The sequence below is a fragment of the Dama dama genome, chromosome 1 (genome assembly GCF_033118175.1).
Source record: "Dama dama isolate Ldn47 chromosome 1, ASM3311817v1, whole genome shotgun sequence".
Lineage (NCBI taxonomy): Eukaryota > Metazoa > Chordata > Mammalia > Artiodactyla > Cervidae > Dama > Dama dama.
In genome coordinates this window covers 32744336-32763091 of record NC_083681.1, presented here as the reverse complement: position 1 = coordinate 32763091, position 18756 = coordinate 32744336, and the positions used below count along the sequence as shown (strand labels likewise).

Genomic DNA, 18756 nt, shown 5'->3' with positions numbered 1-18756 from the left:
CTGTGACGAGTAAGCAGAAATCAGCACATGGAAAGACCAATTCGATTCCATCGGGCTCAGTTGCCGACAGGCAGCTTTGCCCAGGAACACACTTCTGGCATTCGGCTGAGCAGATGCACAATCCAGATCATACCCTTGCTGTTGTTGTTGTTTAGTTGCTAAGTCGTATTTGACTCTTTGTGACCCCATGGCCTGTAGCCCCCGGGCTCCTCTGTGCATGGGATTCTCCAGGCAAGAATACTGGAGTGGCTGCCATCTCCTTCTCCAGGAAAATCTTCCCCACCAAGGGATCACACCCAGGTCTCCTGCGTGGGCAGGCAGACTCTACTGCTGAGCCACCTGGGAAGCCCCCAAGCACACCCCACCATCGCACAAAAGCCACCACACGTCTCACGGGTTTCACTGCAACCATCAGGGCAGCACCCTGTGTTCACAAATAAGGGTTACATAGGATTTTCCAGATTCCTCGGCTACTCGACATTTTGCCTGGCACGATAATAACCCCAGTGGAGGAGAAACAAGCGCCCTGGCACCTCAGAGGGACAGCCAGAGCAACAGCAATACTCACGTCACTGCTCTTGGGCTTCGCCAGTGCCAGGCTGTCCCGGGCCAAGGCCACAATGACGTTGCTCTTCTCGCCGGCCCAGTGGACCACCATCTGATTGTGGGAATCATGGAGACTAACCTGAAAGAGATCAAACCAACACAGGAATTAGGACCCAGAATGAGTGACGGCCATCACCATTCTAAGACTCTCAGGACTTCCCTAGTGGTCCAAACAGTCACTCCTAAAGGAAATCAACCCTGAATATTCACTGAAAGGACCGATGCTAAAGTTGAAGCTTCAGTACTTTGGCCACTTGACGCAAAGAGCCGGCTCACTGGAAAAGACCCTGATGCTGGGAAAGATGGAAGGCAGAAGAAGAAGGGAATGACAGAGGACAAGATGGTTAGATGGCATCACAGACTCAAAGGACATGAGTTTGAGCAAACTCCAGAAGATGGCAGAGGACAGGGAAGCCTGGCGTGCTACAGGCCACAGGGTCACAAAGAATTGGTTATGACCTAGTGATTAAACAAATAAATAAAAGAAACAATGTTTCAGACTCCATGCTTCCACAGCAAGGGGTACAGATTCAATCCCTGGTCAGGGATCTAAGATCCTGCAAGCCATATGGCATGGCCAATAAAGAAAGGGAAAAGTAATAATAATAATAAAGCCAAGACTCTCTCTCCACAACTGTAACTCAGAAATGCCTAAGATGCTTACGCCTGGAGCATGGGGCCAGGATGGCCTGTATTTCCCCCTCTGCTGATTCCACCAGATTCACTTCCCAAAGAAGAAACACTAGTCCTCTGCTATTTGGTATTAGCCAGATTGCAAAAAAAAAAAAAAAATCATCTTCTCAGGCTCTCATTGGCATAACTAATTACTCGGGTTATTTGGTCCTTTGTGATATCCACCTCTAGTTCCTCTCATCCTTACTCCACACATGGGACATGCACTGGTCAGATTTGAAACCAAAACACTGAAGCACCTTCCTCATTTAAAAAAGGGGCACAAGCCAGAAAGACCACATGCTTGCCAATCCCTGTCCAGACTGGTTCTCTCTGCCCTACAGGTGATGTTGCTTATCCTTAGCCTGTAACAAGGAAGAGCAAAGGAAAAACACCAGCTTTATTTACTCAGTTATGAAGTATTCCAAGTAAGGAAATATCTTCCAGTACTCCACAGAAATGACCTTTGGCTTATTACAAACAGTAGTTTCAGGCTTCTGGATCTTGTAAAATGCAGATGAACTAGGCAGGCCAGCAGAGGGCTGGTCGGCCACCTCTATTTGGCCAGGTAAGGACAAAACAAACAGCCACTGTGCCAAGGGCATGGCTGGCTGGTCTCTGGATCTCCTGAGGACACAGCAGACTGCTGCCCAGGGCTTACGATGGGGCATGGCACCCACACAGCCCCATTTTCTCTCCCTACCCGCAGAATGCATTCAGGACCCCAGAGTCCCAGAGAAGAATGGGGCCACAGGACAGAAGGAGCCCAAATCCCCAAGGGGAAGTTCCTCTGCTCATCTTGAACTTCACATAATCAGAAAATGCATTTACCCCACTGAGCTCCTGGGACACACCTGTTACATGGCCACCCAAGCAATACAGCTACCATCTAGAAGCACCGTCATGGTTCAAAGCAAGGATGTTTTAACACTGAAAACTGAGGACAGACAGGCTCTCAGAACCAAACAGTTTTTTATGAGAGGCTTTGCTTTATGGAAAGCTAACTCCATTCCTCTTATTTTTCCCATTTCACCCGTCACTGATGGACAGTTCAAGGGCTGGCATTCTGGCACACCATTTCACCCCTTTCGGGTGGGAACAGCCAACGGATGACCATACTTACAAAAATTCTGAGAGCTGATGTGAATGTTCAGGACAAGGCCCCCAAAATCCGGAGCAGGAGCAACGCCCGGGAGAAGCCTATTCCACCAGCCCCTTCAACCATGGCTTGTCTCGGGCACATGGAAGAGACCAACCTTCTGGACTCCGAGTGGTCTCTGCACAGTCCACCTGCACACTTCCCCACCCCCTCTCCACCCACACCTCCTGGACTGATGCAAAGTACACGCCCCAGCTGATGGGCCCTCCCAGCTGTCTTCCCATCAAGGGTCTAAGCAGAAAACCCTCCGCTCCCCTCCCCCACCACCCACAGCGGCCTTCTCCTTTCCCTTCCTCCCCCCCCACTACCTCCCCCCCGCCCCCACTCCTCGAGATGCTCTCAGGCGTCCCAAGGGAGAAGGGAAACACCTGTGTCACCAACTTGGCTGACAGAAAAACAAAGGAGCTAATCCTTCACCACCCTGCTTCAGGTCTTAAACACCTGCATCTAATTTGATCCAGGATCCAGGCTCTTGGAAAATAGGTGACATGAGGCCTCTTTAAAGGAAAAGATTTTTTTCTTTTAAGGAAAATATGTCATTCCAAAACGCTCCTTCTGACTTCCAGAGAGGAAAGTCCAGGCAAACATGGGCAGAGATGTGCAAACAAAAAAAGAGAAATAAGTAAATTACTTAGCTCAGGGTATGCAAGGGGGAAAGCAGCTACAGGAATCACCACCAGCCGCAGAGGCCTTCTCCCAGCCCACCCTCTCCCCCTCTTTCCTGCCGGCCCTCGCCTCTGGGAAAGCATCTACAGATCAGAAGAAGCCCACCATCGCAGGAGCCCTGGGAATTTGGGCTAAAGGCCTTCTCCCTCCAAAACGTCCTCACCCTTAGAACCAGAGGGGAATAAATAGATGATTTATGCAAATGTCAATACGATCAAGGATTTGGAGCCTGAAAAAAATCACTAAGTTCATCCAGGGTCTGGCATAAGAAGGCCCAGCAACGCTGCACTGGGGGCAACCTCCCAACAGCCCCTCAGGCAGGTTCATAATCAAATACTGCTCAGAACAGGTTACAAAGCCTACGGTGATCAGAGCGGCTCAAGCTCTGAGCACAACTCGCGCAAGTCTTTCTGCTAGGAGGACATCAGATTTATGGGGCCCCTGAACCAATCCCAGGAGAGGTGAAGGGGTAAGAGCAGCACAAAGGAAGCACCTGAACATCCAAGGGCTTTCAGACAAAGGAAGCCGAGAAGGCGAGCTTGCTGAAACACCTTTAAAAAAAAGAGAAGATTTTATTAAATGTCCCTTTAATTCCTAACAGTGGACTGTAAAAGGGCAGCAAGGTGGAGAGAAAAAAAACATTTCAAGCAAGGAACAGCTTGTCCAAGCGCCACCAGGCAACTCACGCGAACAGTTCAGCGCCTTCTCTCGGCTAGACGTCAGCATGGGCACCTCCTGGTCAGAGGAGTAACTCTCCGGGGAGCCGCCGCCTGCCTGAGGCTGACCCCCACCGCACCCCACGTGCATATTCCCCCAGCAAAGAGCAGAGTCAGCTGCAGGAGTCCACCACCAGGCAGGCTGGCACGTTTATTAAAGCAAAGACATCATGGTGCTCTCTGGTCTCACTTTTCTCCTCTCCATTTCCCCTTGGCGTTCGTTCTCCTGGCCCCTCCCCAGGGGAAAGGGAAGAGGTCAAAACAGGCTGTCCATGGAAAGTAACCAGGCAACCAGAGGTCCAGAGTAGCCACCTCTCCTTCCCCTGTGATCACAGCACCCACAGGTGTCCAGGCTGGATCCCCACACTGTGTGGGTGATTGCTGGCTTGCTGAGGTCCTTTTCCATCCCCAGGGATTTCCTCCTGGCCTCAGCCCCTGATATTCCCTCATGCCCAGCCCTCTGGGTGCAGCTGCAGGCTTCCCTACATCCCGCTCACTCCGCTCAGCCTTGCTCACTGGGTCCCACAGACCACATAGAGAGGGGTGGGCACACAGGGTCCCCGGGAGACGCTGGTCTGGGAGGGAGTGAGGGTGAGTGGGAGGGTGGCTTTTCCAGAACGTAACCTTGATGTGCAGTCAGTTGTAACTACCACCCCGGGGCGTGAACAACCTTCCCTCTCCCATCTCCAGCTCACAGGGCGTAGCTAGCGCTTGATAAATGAGCCACAATTAATTGGAGCCGTAAAAAGCAGCGGGGAGGGAGCCCTGCGCCTCCCCTCAGAAGGCAAACAGGGAAATCGCAAGCCACAGAGGTCTGGGCACAGAAGAACTGCCTCATGAACAACAAAGAATACGGTGAGTGGGGTTCAGGCCTCTGCTAAGATCACAGGCAGGTCATTAAGAGTCCAGATGGTCCCCGAGAGGTCTCCTGGTTCAGGGGTCCCACACCCAGCGAGCTGACAATCAGCAACCCCAGAGAAACCCCTGATCTACTGATGCAGAACCCTCCGAGTGGAGCCCAAGAATTGGTATTTTTTAAAGACATACGCCTGGTGTCTCTAATGCAGCTTATTCCGGGAATGATGAATCTAGTTCATTCCCCTTCCTCTGGCAGAAACTGGGGCTTAAATGACAGTGGCGAGAAGGAGCACTCTTTTTCTGCAGGTTTGTCTCTGGGTATCTTGCCTGCGTGCTCAGTCACTCAGCTGTGTTTGATTCTTTGCGACCCTATGGGCCGTAGCTCTCCGGGCTCCTCTGTCCATGAGATTCTCCAGGCAAGAATACTGGGGTGGGTTGCCATGCCCTCCTCCAAGGGATCTTCCCAACCCAGGGATCGAACCCACATCTACATCTCCTGCATGGGCAAGTGAGTTCTTTATCACTGCACCACCTTGGGTATCTTGGGTAGTTGTTAAAACTGTATGATCTACTGATATGTGACCCAACGTAGATGAACCTCAGAAACAACATGTTAGCTGAAGGAAGCCAAACAAAAGGTCACATATTACATGATCCCATTTATATAAAATATCCAGAACAGGTAAATCCATAGAGACAGCCTGGTGGTTGCTAGGGGCTAGGGGGAGCAGGGAATAGGTAGTAGCTGTTTAACGGGGAAGAGGTTTTATTCTGGATGAAAATGGTTTGGAACCAGAGAGAGGCGGTGGCTGCACAGCACTGTGAAAGTACAAAATGCCACCAAATTGAATCATTCCCTTTAAAATGGTTACTCTCATGTTACGGGAATTTCTTCTCCATTTTTTAAAAAGCCTCTGTCTATGACCTGCAAAGAACATCACACTTCTCAAGTGCTGATTCAACACCTAAGAGCTCCCACTCATAAGAAATACTCCTTTCTTCTCATGTCAAGCCTTCATGCTACTGAAATATGCAGCTCAAGTGAGTCATAGAGGAGGCAGGCTGAGGAGTGGGTCTCTGGCCAAGGCAATCCTTCAAAACGCTGTCAGCAGCATCTGCAAAGCCACAGCATCCTTGCAGACCTGCTCCCTGCTCCCCAGTCCCTGGCTGGAGAAGGGGCCACAGGCTCAGGGCTAGCGTCCACTTCCAAACTCACAATAGTCATCACCTGGGTCCTCGACACCCCACACCATCATCTCGGTCTCCAGGCAGGCCCGAGTGCTCCAAAGAGGTTATGTGTTTTGCTTCATTATTCAGAGAGGGGGAAGAAGCTGCTGCCACCCAAGCCCCAGGCTCTGGGTTATTATAAATAGGAGGAGGATGAATAAACTGCATAAACTGCTTGTTGTGTGAAGGCAGGGCTCGCTTATATGCCCCAAGACCCCAAAGGGACTCAGTATCCTTTGGGGCTCTTTAGTCACTTCTCACCTGTCTACCCAGAACGCTTCTGGAGAAAATCGGAGTGACAAGTCTGATAAGTAGTAAGAAATTTACAATAAAACCCACCGAGATCTGTACAGTCATTGAGTCTTACTCAAAAGGACGGGGGCCCCTTAATGGAACGGGTCTGACGCCATCTCCATTCATTTGTTCTGCCATTACGTCTTTCTCAAATCAGTCAAACCCGAAGATCAGGATGTCCCAGACACCCACGGCCGGTCATCCTCACCACTCCTACACAGCTTCTTCCCAGAACACAGGACGAGGAGGACAAATAAGGCAGTCTGGCTGATTCCTCTGCCTCACTAGCAGTGAAATACAGGAAGCATTTTAAAAATTCTACAGCAAAGTATAAAGCAAATATCCTGTCCTTCAACTCCGAGGACAGAGGCGGCTGCTAAATCCTCGGAACTGCAGGACAGGCCTGAGGAAACCAAAGACAGACACCCGAAGTCCAAGAATAACAAGGTTCCTCCAACCGTCCGTTTGCACGACCTAAATGCTGGTTATGCAAATCGGCCCTCCGTGTCCCCTTTCGAGACTGTGTCCCCACTATATTTAGTAAGCTCATTTTTCCTCCCTGGACTCTCCACCTCAGGAGGAGGGCTGAAATCTAGTTTAATTGCTCCCTACAGAGAAGCCCCATCCTGGCCTCTCCGCTCACACATCTGACTTTTCTCCGTGATGCTTCAGCCAGAGAGCTCATTAACTACCTCACTAATCAGTGCAGGCTGCCCATTTCACAGACCAGGAAACAAAGGGAAAATGACCTCGAACTAAAAGCTTAGCATTTCTCTATAATCTCCTTAACTAGAGTCATGAGCTGCCTTTAGATTACTTATATGCCTCCTCCGGACTTACAGTATCAGTTCAGAAAGACTTTATTTCTGATAGATCTTTGGCAAGCAGAATCCACCCACTGTTGGCCTCTACCTGCCACTCCCTCCTGGGGAAGCCCACTTTGTCATTTAGCAAATAGCAGGCTCGGCTGTTCAGGGAGGGCTCCCTGTAAAAAAAAGAACCTGTGAAAAATCTCTTTGTCATGAAAATAATCGCCCCTTAACTCACCAGTTGGCAAGTAAGAAAAAAAAAAAGAAAATATCCAGGCCAGAAGAAACCTCAGGGAACATCTAAACCATCTTTCACACCGGGCAGATGGGGTTAAACGCAAAGATTTAGAGCTGGGGTTTCCATCCATCGGCCCTAAAACTCGGGGGCGCAGAGCACTGGGGGCACAGCAAGCCCCTCACTGGCTGCCGGACACCCTGAGCCAGTGGTAGTCGCTCAGTCGTGTCTGACTCTTTGAGACCCCGTGGAGACCGCCAGGCTCCTCTGTCCGTGGAATTCTCCAGGCAAGAATACTGGAGTGGGCTGCCATTCCCTTCTCCAGAGGATCTTCCAGACCCAGGAATCGAACTTGTGTCTCCTGCACTGCAGGTGGATTCTTGACCATCTGAGCCACCAGGGAAGCCTAGAACTAGGACCAGCCTTAAATCAGGATTCACTTCTGTAGGATGGTTCCAGAGTATCCCCTTTCCTTGACTCTCCTCTTCAGCTCTACATCTTCACCATAAATAGCCCCCCAGCTCATTCATTCAGTAAATACTTATTGAGCACTTGCTCCATATCAGATGCCACAGGAGGTGTTAAGAAAACAGCAGACTTCTAGGTCTTGCCTTGTGGCTGTCACATCATCAGGGGGAAGCAAACACTAAACAGCTAATTTCATGAATAAATGCTTACAGTCGTTAAATGGGGGGAGGGCACAAGCAGGTGCAGGGCTGCACTGAAGACAGGACCCCCAGTGGGTACCAAAAGGATGAAGAGGGAGGAGTCCCGGCAAAGAGGATGGAGAACAGAGAAGACAGACTGACAAACTGAGAGGAAGAACAGGGTGAGAGCCAAGGACTGGGAGGAACTTAACAAATTTGAAAAGTTAAAAGGAAATTCATGCAGCCAGAAGAGCCAAGGAAAGGGTGGACTTATACGAGATCTCTTGGTTTCTAAAGGGGAACGAAAGAGATCGCGGCCACCGCGGACCCCTGGCTGAAAGCCAGGCCTTCACTGGAATATTTACAAAAGGCAAAGACCTTGAGACAAATCGGAGAGTTGGGTTTGAATCTTGGTCTCTACGACTGACCAGGTGGGGACGTCCCTTCGCCTTTTGGAGCCTCAAGATACTCATCTGTGAAATGAGTAGGATAATGAGGCTGTAAGATGCGTGACACCACAGAGCCGGTGGAAAGTTCTGCTTAAACCACCACCACCATAAGAGCAACAACCACACAATTCAGGGTCTCTATGACCGCCAGAAAGGCAGGGCCATCCATCTGCCCACCAGCCCATCCACAGAAGGTGCCTGGGGATACTTTTGCTTTCTTACCGAAGGAGGGAAAACTCCCTGTGTAGACATGAATTGGAAAAGCTCTGCAGGGCAAAAGGTATCCTTTGGCAAACTGCATTTCTTAGGTTTGTCAAAAAACTGAAAAGACAAACTTACGACAAAATAAAAATATGTGCTGGGTTTTTTGGTGTTTTTTTTTTTAATGTATGGATGCCTTTCATTAAGATTTAGTCTTTAACAGTGATCCTCCTACTAGTCCTCCCTAGGAAAGAAATAAAGACTTCTTTTCATATTGCTAAAATAAAAATAAGACTTGCCTTCCCAATTTTACAGAACTGCTTTAAGATTCAAATGAGATGATATCCATGCATATATTTCATAAACTTCAAAATGCCGAAACATGTCCTCCTCTGTTACGAGTATGGTCTTTATACCAAAAAAACCCATTCTTCACAAAATGGCAACACATAGAAAACTAATGTGACAGTGCAGGGGACATGGATTTGATTCCTGATCTGAGAAGACTGCACATGCCACAAGGCAACTAAGCCTATGGGCCACAACTACTGAGCCCCAGCACCCGAGAGCCTGCGTTCTGCAGAGAGAAGCCACTGCAATGAGAAGCCCGTGCAACACAACTAGAGAGTAGCCCCGCTCGCCACAACTAGTGAAAGCCCTCTCACAGCAGCAAAGACTCAGTGCAGTCAAAATAAAAATAAATAAACAAATAAAAATTTTTTAAAACTACTGTGCACATGACCAGGTTTGGAACACTGAGGCCTAAGAGCGGGAAGCAATGACATACCTACCCTGATGAGACACTGCATGTCTGGGTCAAGCTCAGAAGCCAATCACAGCCAAGCCCTGCATTCAGGCAGCCTTCCCCTCACTCCACACCCAAGATCTGCAGCCTGGGGAAACCCAAGTTCTAGTTCCCAAAGCTCCAAGGAACCAACGCAGACATGACACTGATTTCTAGCACTTTCCTCGCCCCAAGAGTAAAGCATTTACATTACATGCCAGAATCAAACGCCTCAAGACCTCACCGTGCGTGAGTGCTAAGTCACTTCAGTTGTGACCAACTCTTTGCACTCCCATGGATTGTAGCCCACCAGGCTCCTCTGTCCATGGGATTCTCCAGGCAAGGATACTAGAGTGGGTTGCTGTGCCCTCCTCCAGGGGGTCTTCCCGACCCAGGGATTGAACCCATGTCTCCTGCGGCTACTGCATTGCAGGTGGATTCTTTACCGCTGAACCACCAGAAAAGCCTGATCTCACCTTACCCGTGGCTTAAACCCCACAGCAAGGCTGACCTCTCAGTTGTGTGAGATGCCTCTGGTACCAGGAGGGCAAGCAGAAGCCTCTGGGGCAACTCCCCACCCCCAGCTTAACTCCCCAACCCTGTGATGACAGCCCTTTCTCCTCCACCCAGCTGTCCACATCCACTGCTGAATTCTTCCCTCTCAAGGAGGGAGGAGGCCTTGTCTCTGCAGGAACCCCGGCATCACCCCCAGCAGCAGCTCGTCTTGCCAAATCTAGCGAACCATGAGCATGGTTAACTACAAGATTTTTTTAAAAGAACTCCTCAGTTGAGAGAACTTCAGGGAACTAAATATATACAGATGAGGTAAGTCATAGGTACACAGTCTCATGTTACTCGATTAATTGAGCACAGGTTTAAAACATTGCAAGTCTCTTCCATACCCTCCCCCAGCCTCACAGCCCCTCACCCATCTCTGTCTGCTGTCCCCACCCTCTGCCATTGGCGGGGTCCTCTGGGGGGACCCTGGGGCACGTCTTGTCCCCAGGCCCCTGGGGTAGACCCACATGCAAGTGTCTTGCCTGTGTCCTTTGGGCTGACAGAGAAACAGGGTCCTTTACTATCTGGGCCCCTCGCCCATGTGTGGCTCATCTCGGAGGCACCCACATGAGGCTCTCGAGAGAGGGTCCCTAAACTGGCCTTACTCCCAGCATTGCTTTTAACCCCCACCCCTCCAAGCTCCAGCACATCATCCCAGCTTCTCCCCATTTCTTCTGGGCACAGAGGTTTCCTGCGAGTGAGAAATTTTACCCTGACACTATTCGGCTCCCCAGCCCATCAAAGTAGGCTGGCTCTCACCTCAGTCCAAACTAACACATTAAAATCTCCATTCACCCCACTCACGGGCTCAGACCCTCACTTATTTTATTTCAGAAGGAGCCCATCCGCCTTCCCCACTTTGATCCAGTGCTTTGGGGGCAGAGGGTTTCTGCTCAACAGACTAGTCTCTTTTCTAAATAAAAGAAGCAACGTTGCTTACCTTCCTCACTTAAAAAAAAAAAAAGGAAAGGAACAATAAACCACATGGTGGCCCCTACAAGGCACAAAACACAGATGATATAAGCACATCTTTTTATTGCCCTTGTCTACCGCTCCGATGTGGGATGCAATCACATCAGCCTCCCTTTCTGAGAATTCGTAGCAGTGTTTTTAATCTAATTCAGGGAACTGGAGATAAATCATAGTGAAGGGTCCCGACTTGCTGAGTTGAGCGGAGGCAGTGGCAGCGACAGGCAGGCTTAAAGGGCGGGGACGGGGGCGGGAGGATCCCCACCCAGGCCGCGGTGAAGACCACACGCCCGATGTTTGTCTTTGTGCTGGCCTGCAGGGCTGCAGGGATGAAGACAGACCTGGCTGCTTTGGGGCAAAACAAGCCGAGTCCGGGAAGCAGAGGGCAGAGGTGGGGAGGGGGCCCCCAGTTCAGGCATCATTACTGCTCTCTTGGCTCAACAGATGGGTGGGGTCTGCACACCAGCCGGGGCCACGTGGGCTGCTGTGTGGGCAAAGCCACAGCAAAAGCGAAGACACCCAGGTCAGCCTTCAGCGCCCAGGTCCCCAGTGGGAGGAAGCCTCTGGACACAGGCTGCCGCTAAGGTGAGCAGGACACCCAGGGCACCCTCCACCACAGCCGGCTGCTGCATCCCTACCGCGGAAAGAAAGGCCAGGGTCTCCTGACACTCACCCTGGGAGCCAGCAGCCACCAAAACCTCAGGTTCAGACAGCAGCCCTCAACCCTCGCTTTCCCTGGCCTGCTCATGGTGGAAAAAAAGGACAGCCTGGCGGTGCCTACAGCTGCTCCCTGGGGGAGGCAGCGACCAGAGTGAGCAAGGGGCCACACACCACCCAGGAAAGCTATGCCATCCACAGGCCACATGCAGCCATTCAAACTTAAATTTAATTTGATTAAAAATTCAACGAAAGGAAAATAACTTCAATTCTTCGGTCATCCTAACCACATGTCAAGCGCTCAACCCCCACAGATGGTTCATGGACACCCTGACCAGCTCAGAAACAGAGTATTTCCATCATGGCAGGAAGATCCATCAAAGAGACCTGACATGAGGCCAAGATGATAAAGTCTTCTGGCTCCTGGCTGGTAGCAGTGACATGACCATGGATGTTACCATTATGATTGACAATTACCCACTGGACAACAGAATTTTGTAATTATTTTTAATTCCCTGTTGGGGTCATGGCTGCAAAAGTTAAGTGACTTAAGAGGTCCTATTTTATGGAACCCACCCCAAAATGCTCAATGCATGCCTCATATTACAATAAAAAAAAAAAACTTAGGGTTTTACAATAACATGGGATGAAACCCAAATCTTGATCATGATCAGCAGCCCACCTGCCTTCTCTGATTTATAGCACCATCAGCCACTTCAATGCTAGAAGGCTGCCCATGCCACTTCTTCGAAGGCCCAAGGTCCACAGGTCAATAAACCAATAAATTAGGTCGAAATTAACTGCGGCTCATTTTAAACTGAGGGAAATTGATTTTTGCATCTACGTGGTTGGACTGAATACGCCATGTCCCGATGGATTCTGGCCTGAGAACGCACAGGAAGGTTCTGTACTCGACAAAGAGGACAGCTCAGCCCTGCAGCCCAGACCACTTCTGCTGAAATACTGATCCCTGAATATTCAAACCAAAATACAGTGAGTTCTCCTTTCCTTTCCATCATACCCAAACCTAAAAAAAAGATGGAGGAAAGGTTATTATAATACCTCAGCTTTAATATATTTCTGTGCAGTCAACTCTCAAATTATCTGCATCTGAATTATTGTCAAAATTTCTAAACTCCAAACTGGCTTTCCCTAACACATGTATGCCAGCCGTTTTGCATATCAACTGCTCAAAGAATACAAGCTCATTTTAATATGCACCTAAGCAAACTTTAATTAGGAAGGTAAACTGATGCTTTAAAAGACTAAATAAACAAATAGCAAAGGCAAATAAACTATTTTGGGGGTTACCTGCTCTCCAGATTATTTGCAAGCTCCTGCGGCTGTCCATTACAGCTGACAGTAAGACGCTCGACTCCATGGATCCCTGGCCCTGGGATTCAACAATGACACTACAAAGAAGGCAGTCATCTCTTAAGGAGGTAAATCCAAAATATGACAAATGAAATGTTCCTACAACATCCATCTTTTGCGTGGGGATGCTCGTTGCTGTTAGAATCTGCCTCCCCGGATCCCAGGTCTCAAAGCAATTTATTAAGCATACCATTAACTCCACTCTACAGAATTTAAAGAAAACATTCTCCAAAAGAAAACGAGTTAAAGCCAAGATCCATGATCTCTGTATTCTGATGCTCTCACACACATGAGCTCTACATCTCCAGGGAACTGCCCTCTAGCACCTTTCCAAATGACAAGGCTACAGAATGCTGCTCTCCTGGCCTCGGCCCATAGGAACCCTCCAAGTGGAATGGTATTTTCTACCCTGGCCTGGAGTAAAAGTACAATCCATTTTATACTAGGACACTTCAGGTAACTCCCCTCCTATTGCCATAAATATACTTTGGAGCTAACGTCATTACTGATGATATTAGGGGCTACGGATGACAGAAAGCCTTTCAAGTTTCATATCCATATGTTATATACACATAGAATGTTTTTGGAAGGACACACAAAAAGCTGATGACCATGGGTGTCCACTGGGAAGGGACACCGGGTGAATGGGGACACAGGAGGGAAGGAACTGTACTTCTCACTATAAACCTTTCTGAACAAATACTGTTTTACAAACACGCGTTACCTATTGAAGGCTAAATAGACAGACTGGATGGCTTGTCATTTCACCCCTTTCATTCTCCATCTCCTCGCTCCTCTTCCCTGTCCCTTTTCCTCCCATTCATTCCCCCTCTCCAAGCCTCCATTGAGGCTTGCCCCAAGACATGCAAGCTGTTAAAACAGTGGCCAGAGACCGAGCCAAGAACTGTGCCCAAGACGAGATGCCAAGCAAGACCAGGAAGTCTTTCAAGGTCACACCCTTTATCAAGCCAACCCAACACGCTAAGGAATTCTTCAGCTATGTAGAAAAGGCCAACCTGACACCACAAAGGCTTTGCCTTCTCATCTTTTGGAATCATACAGGTCAAATGTCCTAACTTCAGAATCAACCAGCCAATTCTTTCCCAAGCAAGTGTATCATACAAGAATCTACCCCCAAAGAGATCCAAAGCTACATAGTCTTCCATCCCCCAAAGGAGGCTCTTTGTCTCAGGTCCTTGCACTGTAACAGACACTTTATTTTCAGTCTCAAATCAGGACACTGAATACTCCCTGGCCTCTAAAAAGCAGGAATTATGAAGAGAGAGCTCATTGGGAGGAAAATAAACCTGTAAATCCTGTTAGGCTTTGCGCTTCATTCCAAAGGTTTTTTCCCCAAAACAATACCATTAGCATTACCATGATAGCCCTAAAAGGGAGCATTCTGCACAACAGAATTGCAGCTCGTAGTTCAAAATAAACCCCCAGAAAAGCACAGGAAAATCAGGGCTCCCTAACCCACATTCTGAGCCAACTCATTTCCACTCTCCATTTGTGGGCTCACCACAGTCCTCCTTATAAATACCTTTTCTATAACTTGGATGTGCTTCCTACCCTCCAGGCCTTTCACGTTCCAGGTGGGCAGCTGGTTCACAAATATTCATCAAGGGCCTCCCAAGTGCCAGGGACACAAAGCAGAGGCTTGATCCAGGCCCTCAAGGAGCAAGCTGGGAGATGAAACAGTCACACAAGCAATTAGAACACAAGACAATCAGTGCTGTAACCAAGCTCAAAAGAGCTCTTCCCACCAAAGCCTGGGAAAACTAAGAGACATTCCTTGGATGATGAAAAATGGAATAGGGGTTTTGCAGGCAAACAGAGAAACAGGAAGAATATTGGAGACAGAGGAAAAAGCAGGTGGCATACAGACATGCAGCTGACATGAAATCAGGAAGAAATCCAGTGTGGCAAGAATGCTGGAATCCTTCTTCGATCTGGCCTGTTTTAGAAGAGGGACAACAACTAAACCTAGTTTACTCCGAAGGTTAGCAGCACCAAAGGAAAAGAACGACACTGACTCCAACACAGGGCTCTTTCTCAGATGCAAAAGCCCTCTGGCTCCCCTCCCTGAAGCTGGCAGCCTGAACATCACCCCGGGGGGTCTTTTTCCATCAGGCAGCTTCTGCTTCCAGCACTGATCTGTGATGCCCAGCATCCCGTCAAACACACTCAAAGGTCAGAGGGTGAGAAGCTGCAGAGTGTCTGAGCCCACTGACCCTTTATCACTTCATCTCCCACGCCTTCCATGTTGAACAATCCACTCACACCCCACTGGAGAGTTGCGGCCCGGTTTATCATGTCCCTGTTTCCTTGTCCCTGTCTGGTACATTTCCATGCCTGTACATTTATTTACAACTTCTTTATCTGCTCCTTAGACTCTAAATTTTCTGAACGCAGTGATGAAACCTTCCACTGTCCCTTCATTTGCACTCCATCCTTACATAGAATAGTACTGAATTCAACTGACACTACAGAAAAACTTTAAGTGTGGGGGTTGGGGGGAATATTTATACTCTCATTTTAGTGAGAACTGGCTTAAGGCTAGAAGCATAATGTGTTAGTTCCTCAGTCGTGTCCGACTCTTTGTGACCCCATGGACTGTAGCCGGCCAGGCTCCTCTGTCCATGGAATTCTCCAGGCACTACTACTGGAGTGGTAGGTAGCCATTTCCCTCTCCAGGGGATCTTTCCAACCCAGGCATCGAACCCAGGTCTCCCGCATTGCAGGGAGATTCTTTACTATCTGAGCCACCAGAGATCTAATTTATAGTCTGCATCCTGACCCTTTAGAGAGTGAACACAGCACTTTTCATATCCAACAGGGACAACTTCTAAACCAGGTATGTCCCAGGGGGAAACAAGAGGCAAATGGTCATCTTTACTAGAAAGATCCTTCCAAAGAGTCCCGAGGCCCTTCAGAGCTCCAAGACGGACAGGCCAAACCCCTTCAGCCCGATTCCTATGCTTGGGGTCTGAAGGGTCTGCACCAGACAGTGCTTGTAGCAGAAAGCCCAGGAAGTCCTTCCTTCACTCTAACTCAGACCCTTACAGATTCAAGTTAATACCACTTTTATTAAACTCAGGGCAACCAAGAACAAATGCACAAAGGAGGCAGCCTCGGAGAAGACGAAACACTGCTCTGGGTCCTCACCCTTGTTAGGAATTCCTCATTAAGAGTTCCACAGCTAGTTCTCCATCCTTCTACGGAAACAAATTCAATCTGGCTGACTCAGAAATATGAAAGCCAAAGGTTTTTTAGTCACTCCTAAGGAGAACACAGTTTAACTTGTCCCAAATCCCCAGGAGCTTTTACAAACGGCACCTGCGCACGTATTTTGGCGACCACAAAGTTCTTCCAGCAACCCAATCTATAGTTGTAGGGGACCTGAGATCCAGAAGGGATCGTCTTCCGTTGCTCCCCATTCCCAGCCCCCAGAAAGCTGACTCAAGTCCACAGGAGAGCTGGGCTGATGGGAAGCCTCAGTGAACAAGGGAGCCTCTCTCTTGCCCTCCCACATCCTTCATCAGGATGCTGGTGTCCCTGTGGAGAGCAAGGACCCTGCTGACTTCTCTCAGTAATACAAAAAAGAAGTTTCAGGAGAGAGTGGAGAGGGCAACAAGGATCTGGACCCTCGGGGAAGCCACACAGGCAAGTTCCAGCAGCCCATGCCAACCAGCCATTATATGCCCACTGGCACATGCTCTTGCCTTAGGGCTGGTGGTGGATGGAAGTCAAACGCTCCCATCCTCGAACCTCCATCCCAAGCCCCTTTCTTACCAATACATTTTTCTTTAGAAAGAAGTTATTTAAGAAGCACTGTATAAAGAGTGGGCGACTATTTGATCTCTCAAAGATCACTAGACAATGCAGACAAAAACTAAAGAGCCAGCAACCCTGTCCCACATGACCTTGGGCTAGTCACTTCACCTTTGCCGGCTCTGGTGGCTTCATCATCAAAATGACACACAGGGAGAGATGGTTTATAATGTTCTTCCGGCTCCAAAGGTTGAACATTAAGCTCTGTATATTTCCTGAAGAAATGGCTAAAGGAAAATCAGCGAAGAGATGCAGAATTCAGACCAATCTTTTAATTTCCACTTTGAAGGGGACATTTTGACTCTAGAAATCACGTAATTGACCACCTCCACTATTTCCACTTCTTTTCCCCCACCGACCTGCCAGCTTTGTTAATGTCAATCTCAACCACAGGACTGTGAGTCTATGAGGCAATAACACGGACAAATTAATTTTGCCAACGCTGATTCTAGCCCACAAACTCGGTTTGCAATTGCCAGCAGTAAGTCCGGCCATAAAAGTGAAATTCATGTTCCTCATGATCTAATAAGCCCATTGCCTGGATAGAAATAAATCATCTGCTGAATAATAATACCCACCAAACTCCTGCAGTTTTTCAAATCCCCAAGTGTCATGAGAGATATTCCTGTCCAACATAAAATCAGTTTTTTGAAAGGTGGAGGATGGATAGAACCTCACCCACTCCCCATCACCACCAAAAAAAGAATTCAGCCCTTACACACACACACCTCTTGTTTGACTATATGCCCAGAGTCAGGATTTCAGGTTTGCCCACCTTAATTGTGGTTTAAAACGGTAAGTGCGGAAACCCCCTCCTCTGACTGTTCTGGGTAAACGTTCAGCAACTGCAGGGCGCTCGCCTCCGCTGCTAACTGATGATACAAGAAAGAAAGCCCGTTTTCTATCTACACGTAAAATGAAGCTGCACCCCTCCGATACCTGCCTGAAACTCCACCGGAGAGCACACAGCCTGGGGAAACAGTGCACCCCGCGAGTGCCCTGGAATCCGTTTGCTAAAATAGGCAGGAAGAAGGAAAGATCAAGGCGATTCAAGTGCTGACGGTTGTACTCCTGTGTGCGGAGGGGAGAAAACAAACGCCAGCCGGGAAGTCCCCAGCGGTGCCTGCACCTGGGAGGCGACAGCTAAGGATGGATGCGGGGGTGCGGCGGCGCAGGGAGAAGAGAGAGCCGGAGGGAAAGCGGGGGCCGACCGCTCACCTGTCCGTACACCTGGATGGGCTCCTGCTGCAGGGCAGCACTCCGTCTCCTCCGGAGCGGCTTCTCGTCCGCCCCCCGGGGCGCCCCGCGCGCCCCCAGCCGCAGCTCGAGCGGGTCGCCCCGCACCACGAGGAAGCCCCGGTCCTGGGGCCCAGGCGCGCGGCCGCCGGTCAGCGTCTGCGGCCAGATCTGGCCGACAGCCCCGAGGGGCAGCAGCGCGATCAGGACGAAGAGGAAGGGGAGTCGCGACTCCCTCCTGCTGCTCCGTGTCGCCATGTTCGGGCGAACGCGACCGCAGGTGGCGCCGCCGCCAGGAGAGAATGTGCAGCGCGAGGCCGGGACGCCGGCCGGGCCGGGGCCGCGCGCGCCGCTCCCGGGGCTCCAGGCCGCCCCGCTGCGCCCGCCGCCGCCGCCGGGTCCCGCTCGGCTCGGCGCGGCGCCGTCACGTGGGGCGCTCGCCGCCGCGGCCCCTTCGCGCACTTTCTCCGCCGCGGCCCCTCCCCCGCGCGGCGATGGGGAAGTCAAGGCAGCGGGTGCGCGGCCCGGGCCCCCTGCGGCAACTGGGAGTCGCGTGGGGCTCGCCGGTCCTCCCTGGAGTTCTCGCCTGCTCTGCCGGGTCGTGTCGAAGTCGCCCTCAACCTCGGCCAGTCTCCTTTCCCGACTGCACAGCCCCGGCTCCCGCCACACGACCACCTCGTCCGCCCCCTGTCGCGTCCCCACCTCCGAGGGAGCGTGGGGAGTCCGAGGAAATTAGCGCGGAGAAAGCGGCGGGCACGTTCGAGTCCAGATGAGCCCGCCCCCATGGTGCAACTCACACAGTTTC

The 18756-nt window shown here is 50.1% G+C and overlaps 1 protein-coding gene across 1 annotated transcript in view; it reads right to left on the bottom strand.

Moving 5' to 3' along the window:
* SORL1 (sortilin related receptor 1) overlaps positions 1–18224 on the bottom strand; it is a 158052-nt gene extending 139828 nt beyond the window's left edge. The window contains exons 1-2 of the mRNA XM_061146202.1: positions 17934–18224; positions 569–685 (exon numbers count right to left, since the gene is read on the bottom strand). Coding sequence (XP_061002185.1) covers positions 569–685; positions 17934–18209 — 393 coding nt within the window. The 5' untranslated portion in view covers positions 18210–18224. The remainder of the gene's footprint in view (positions 1–568; positions 686–17933) is intronic.
* Between the last annotated feature and the right edge of the window lie 532 nt (positions 18225–18756).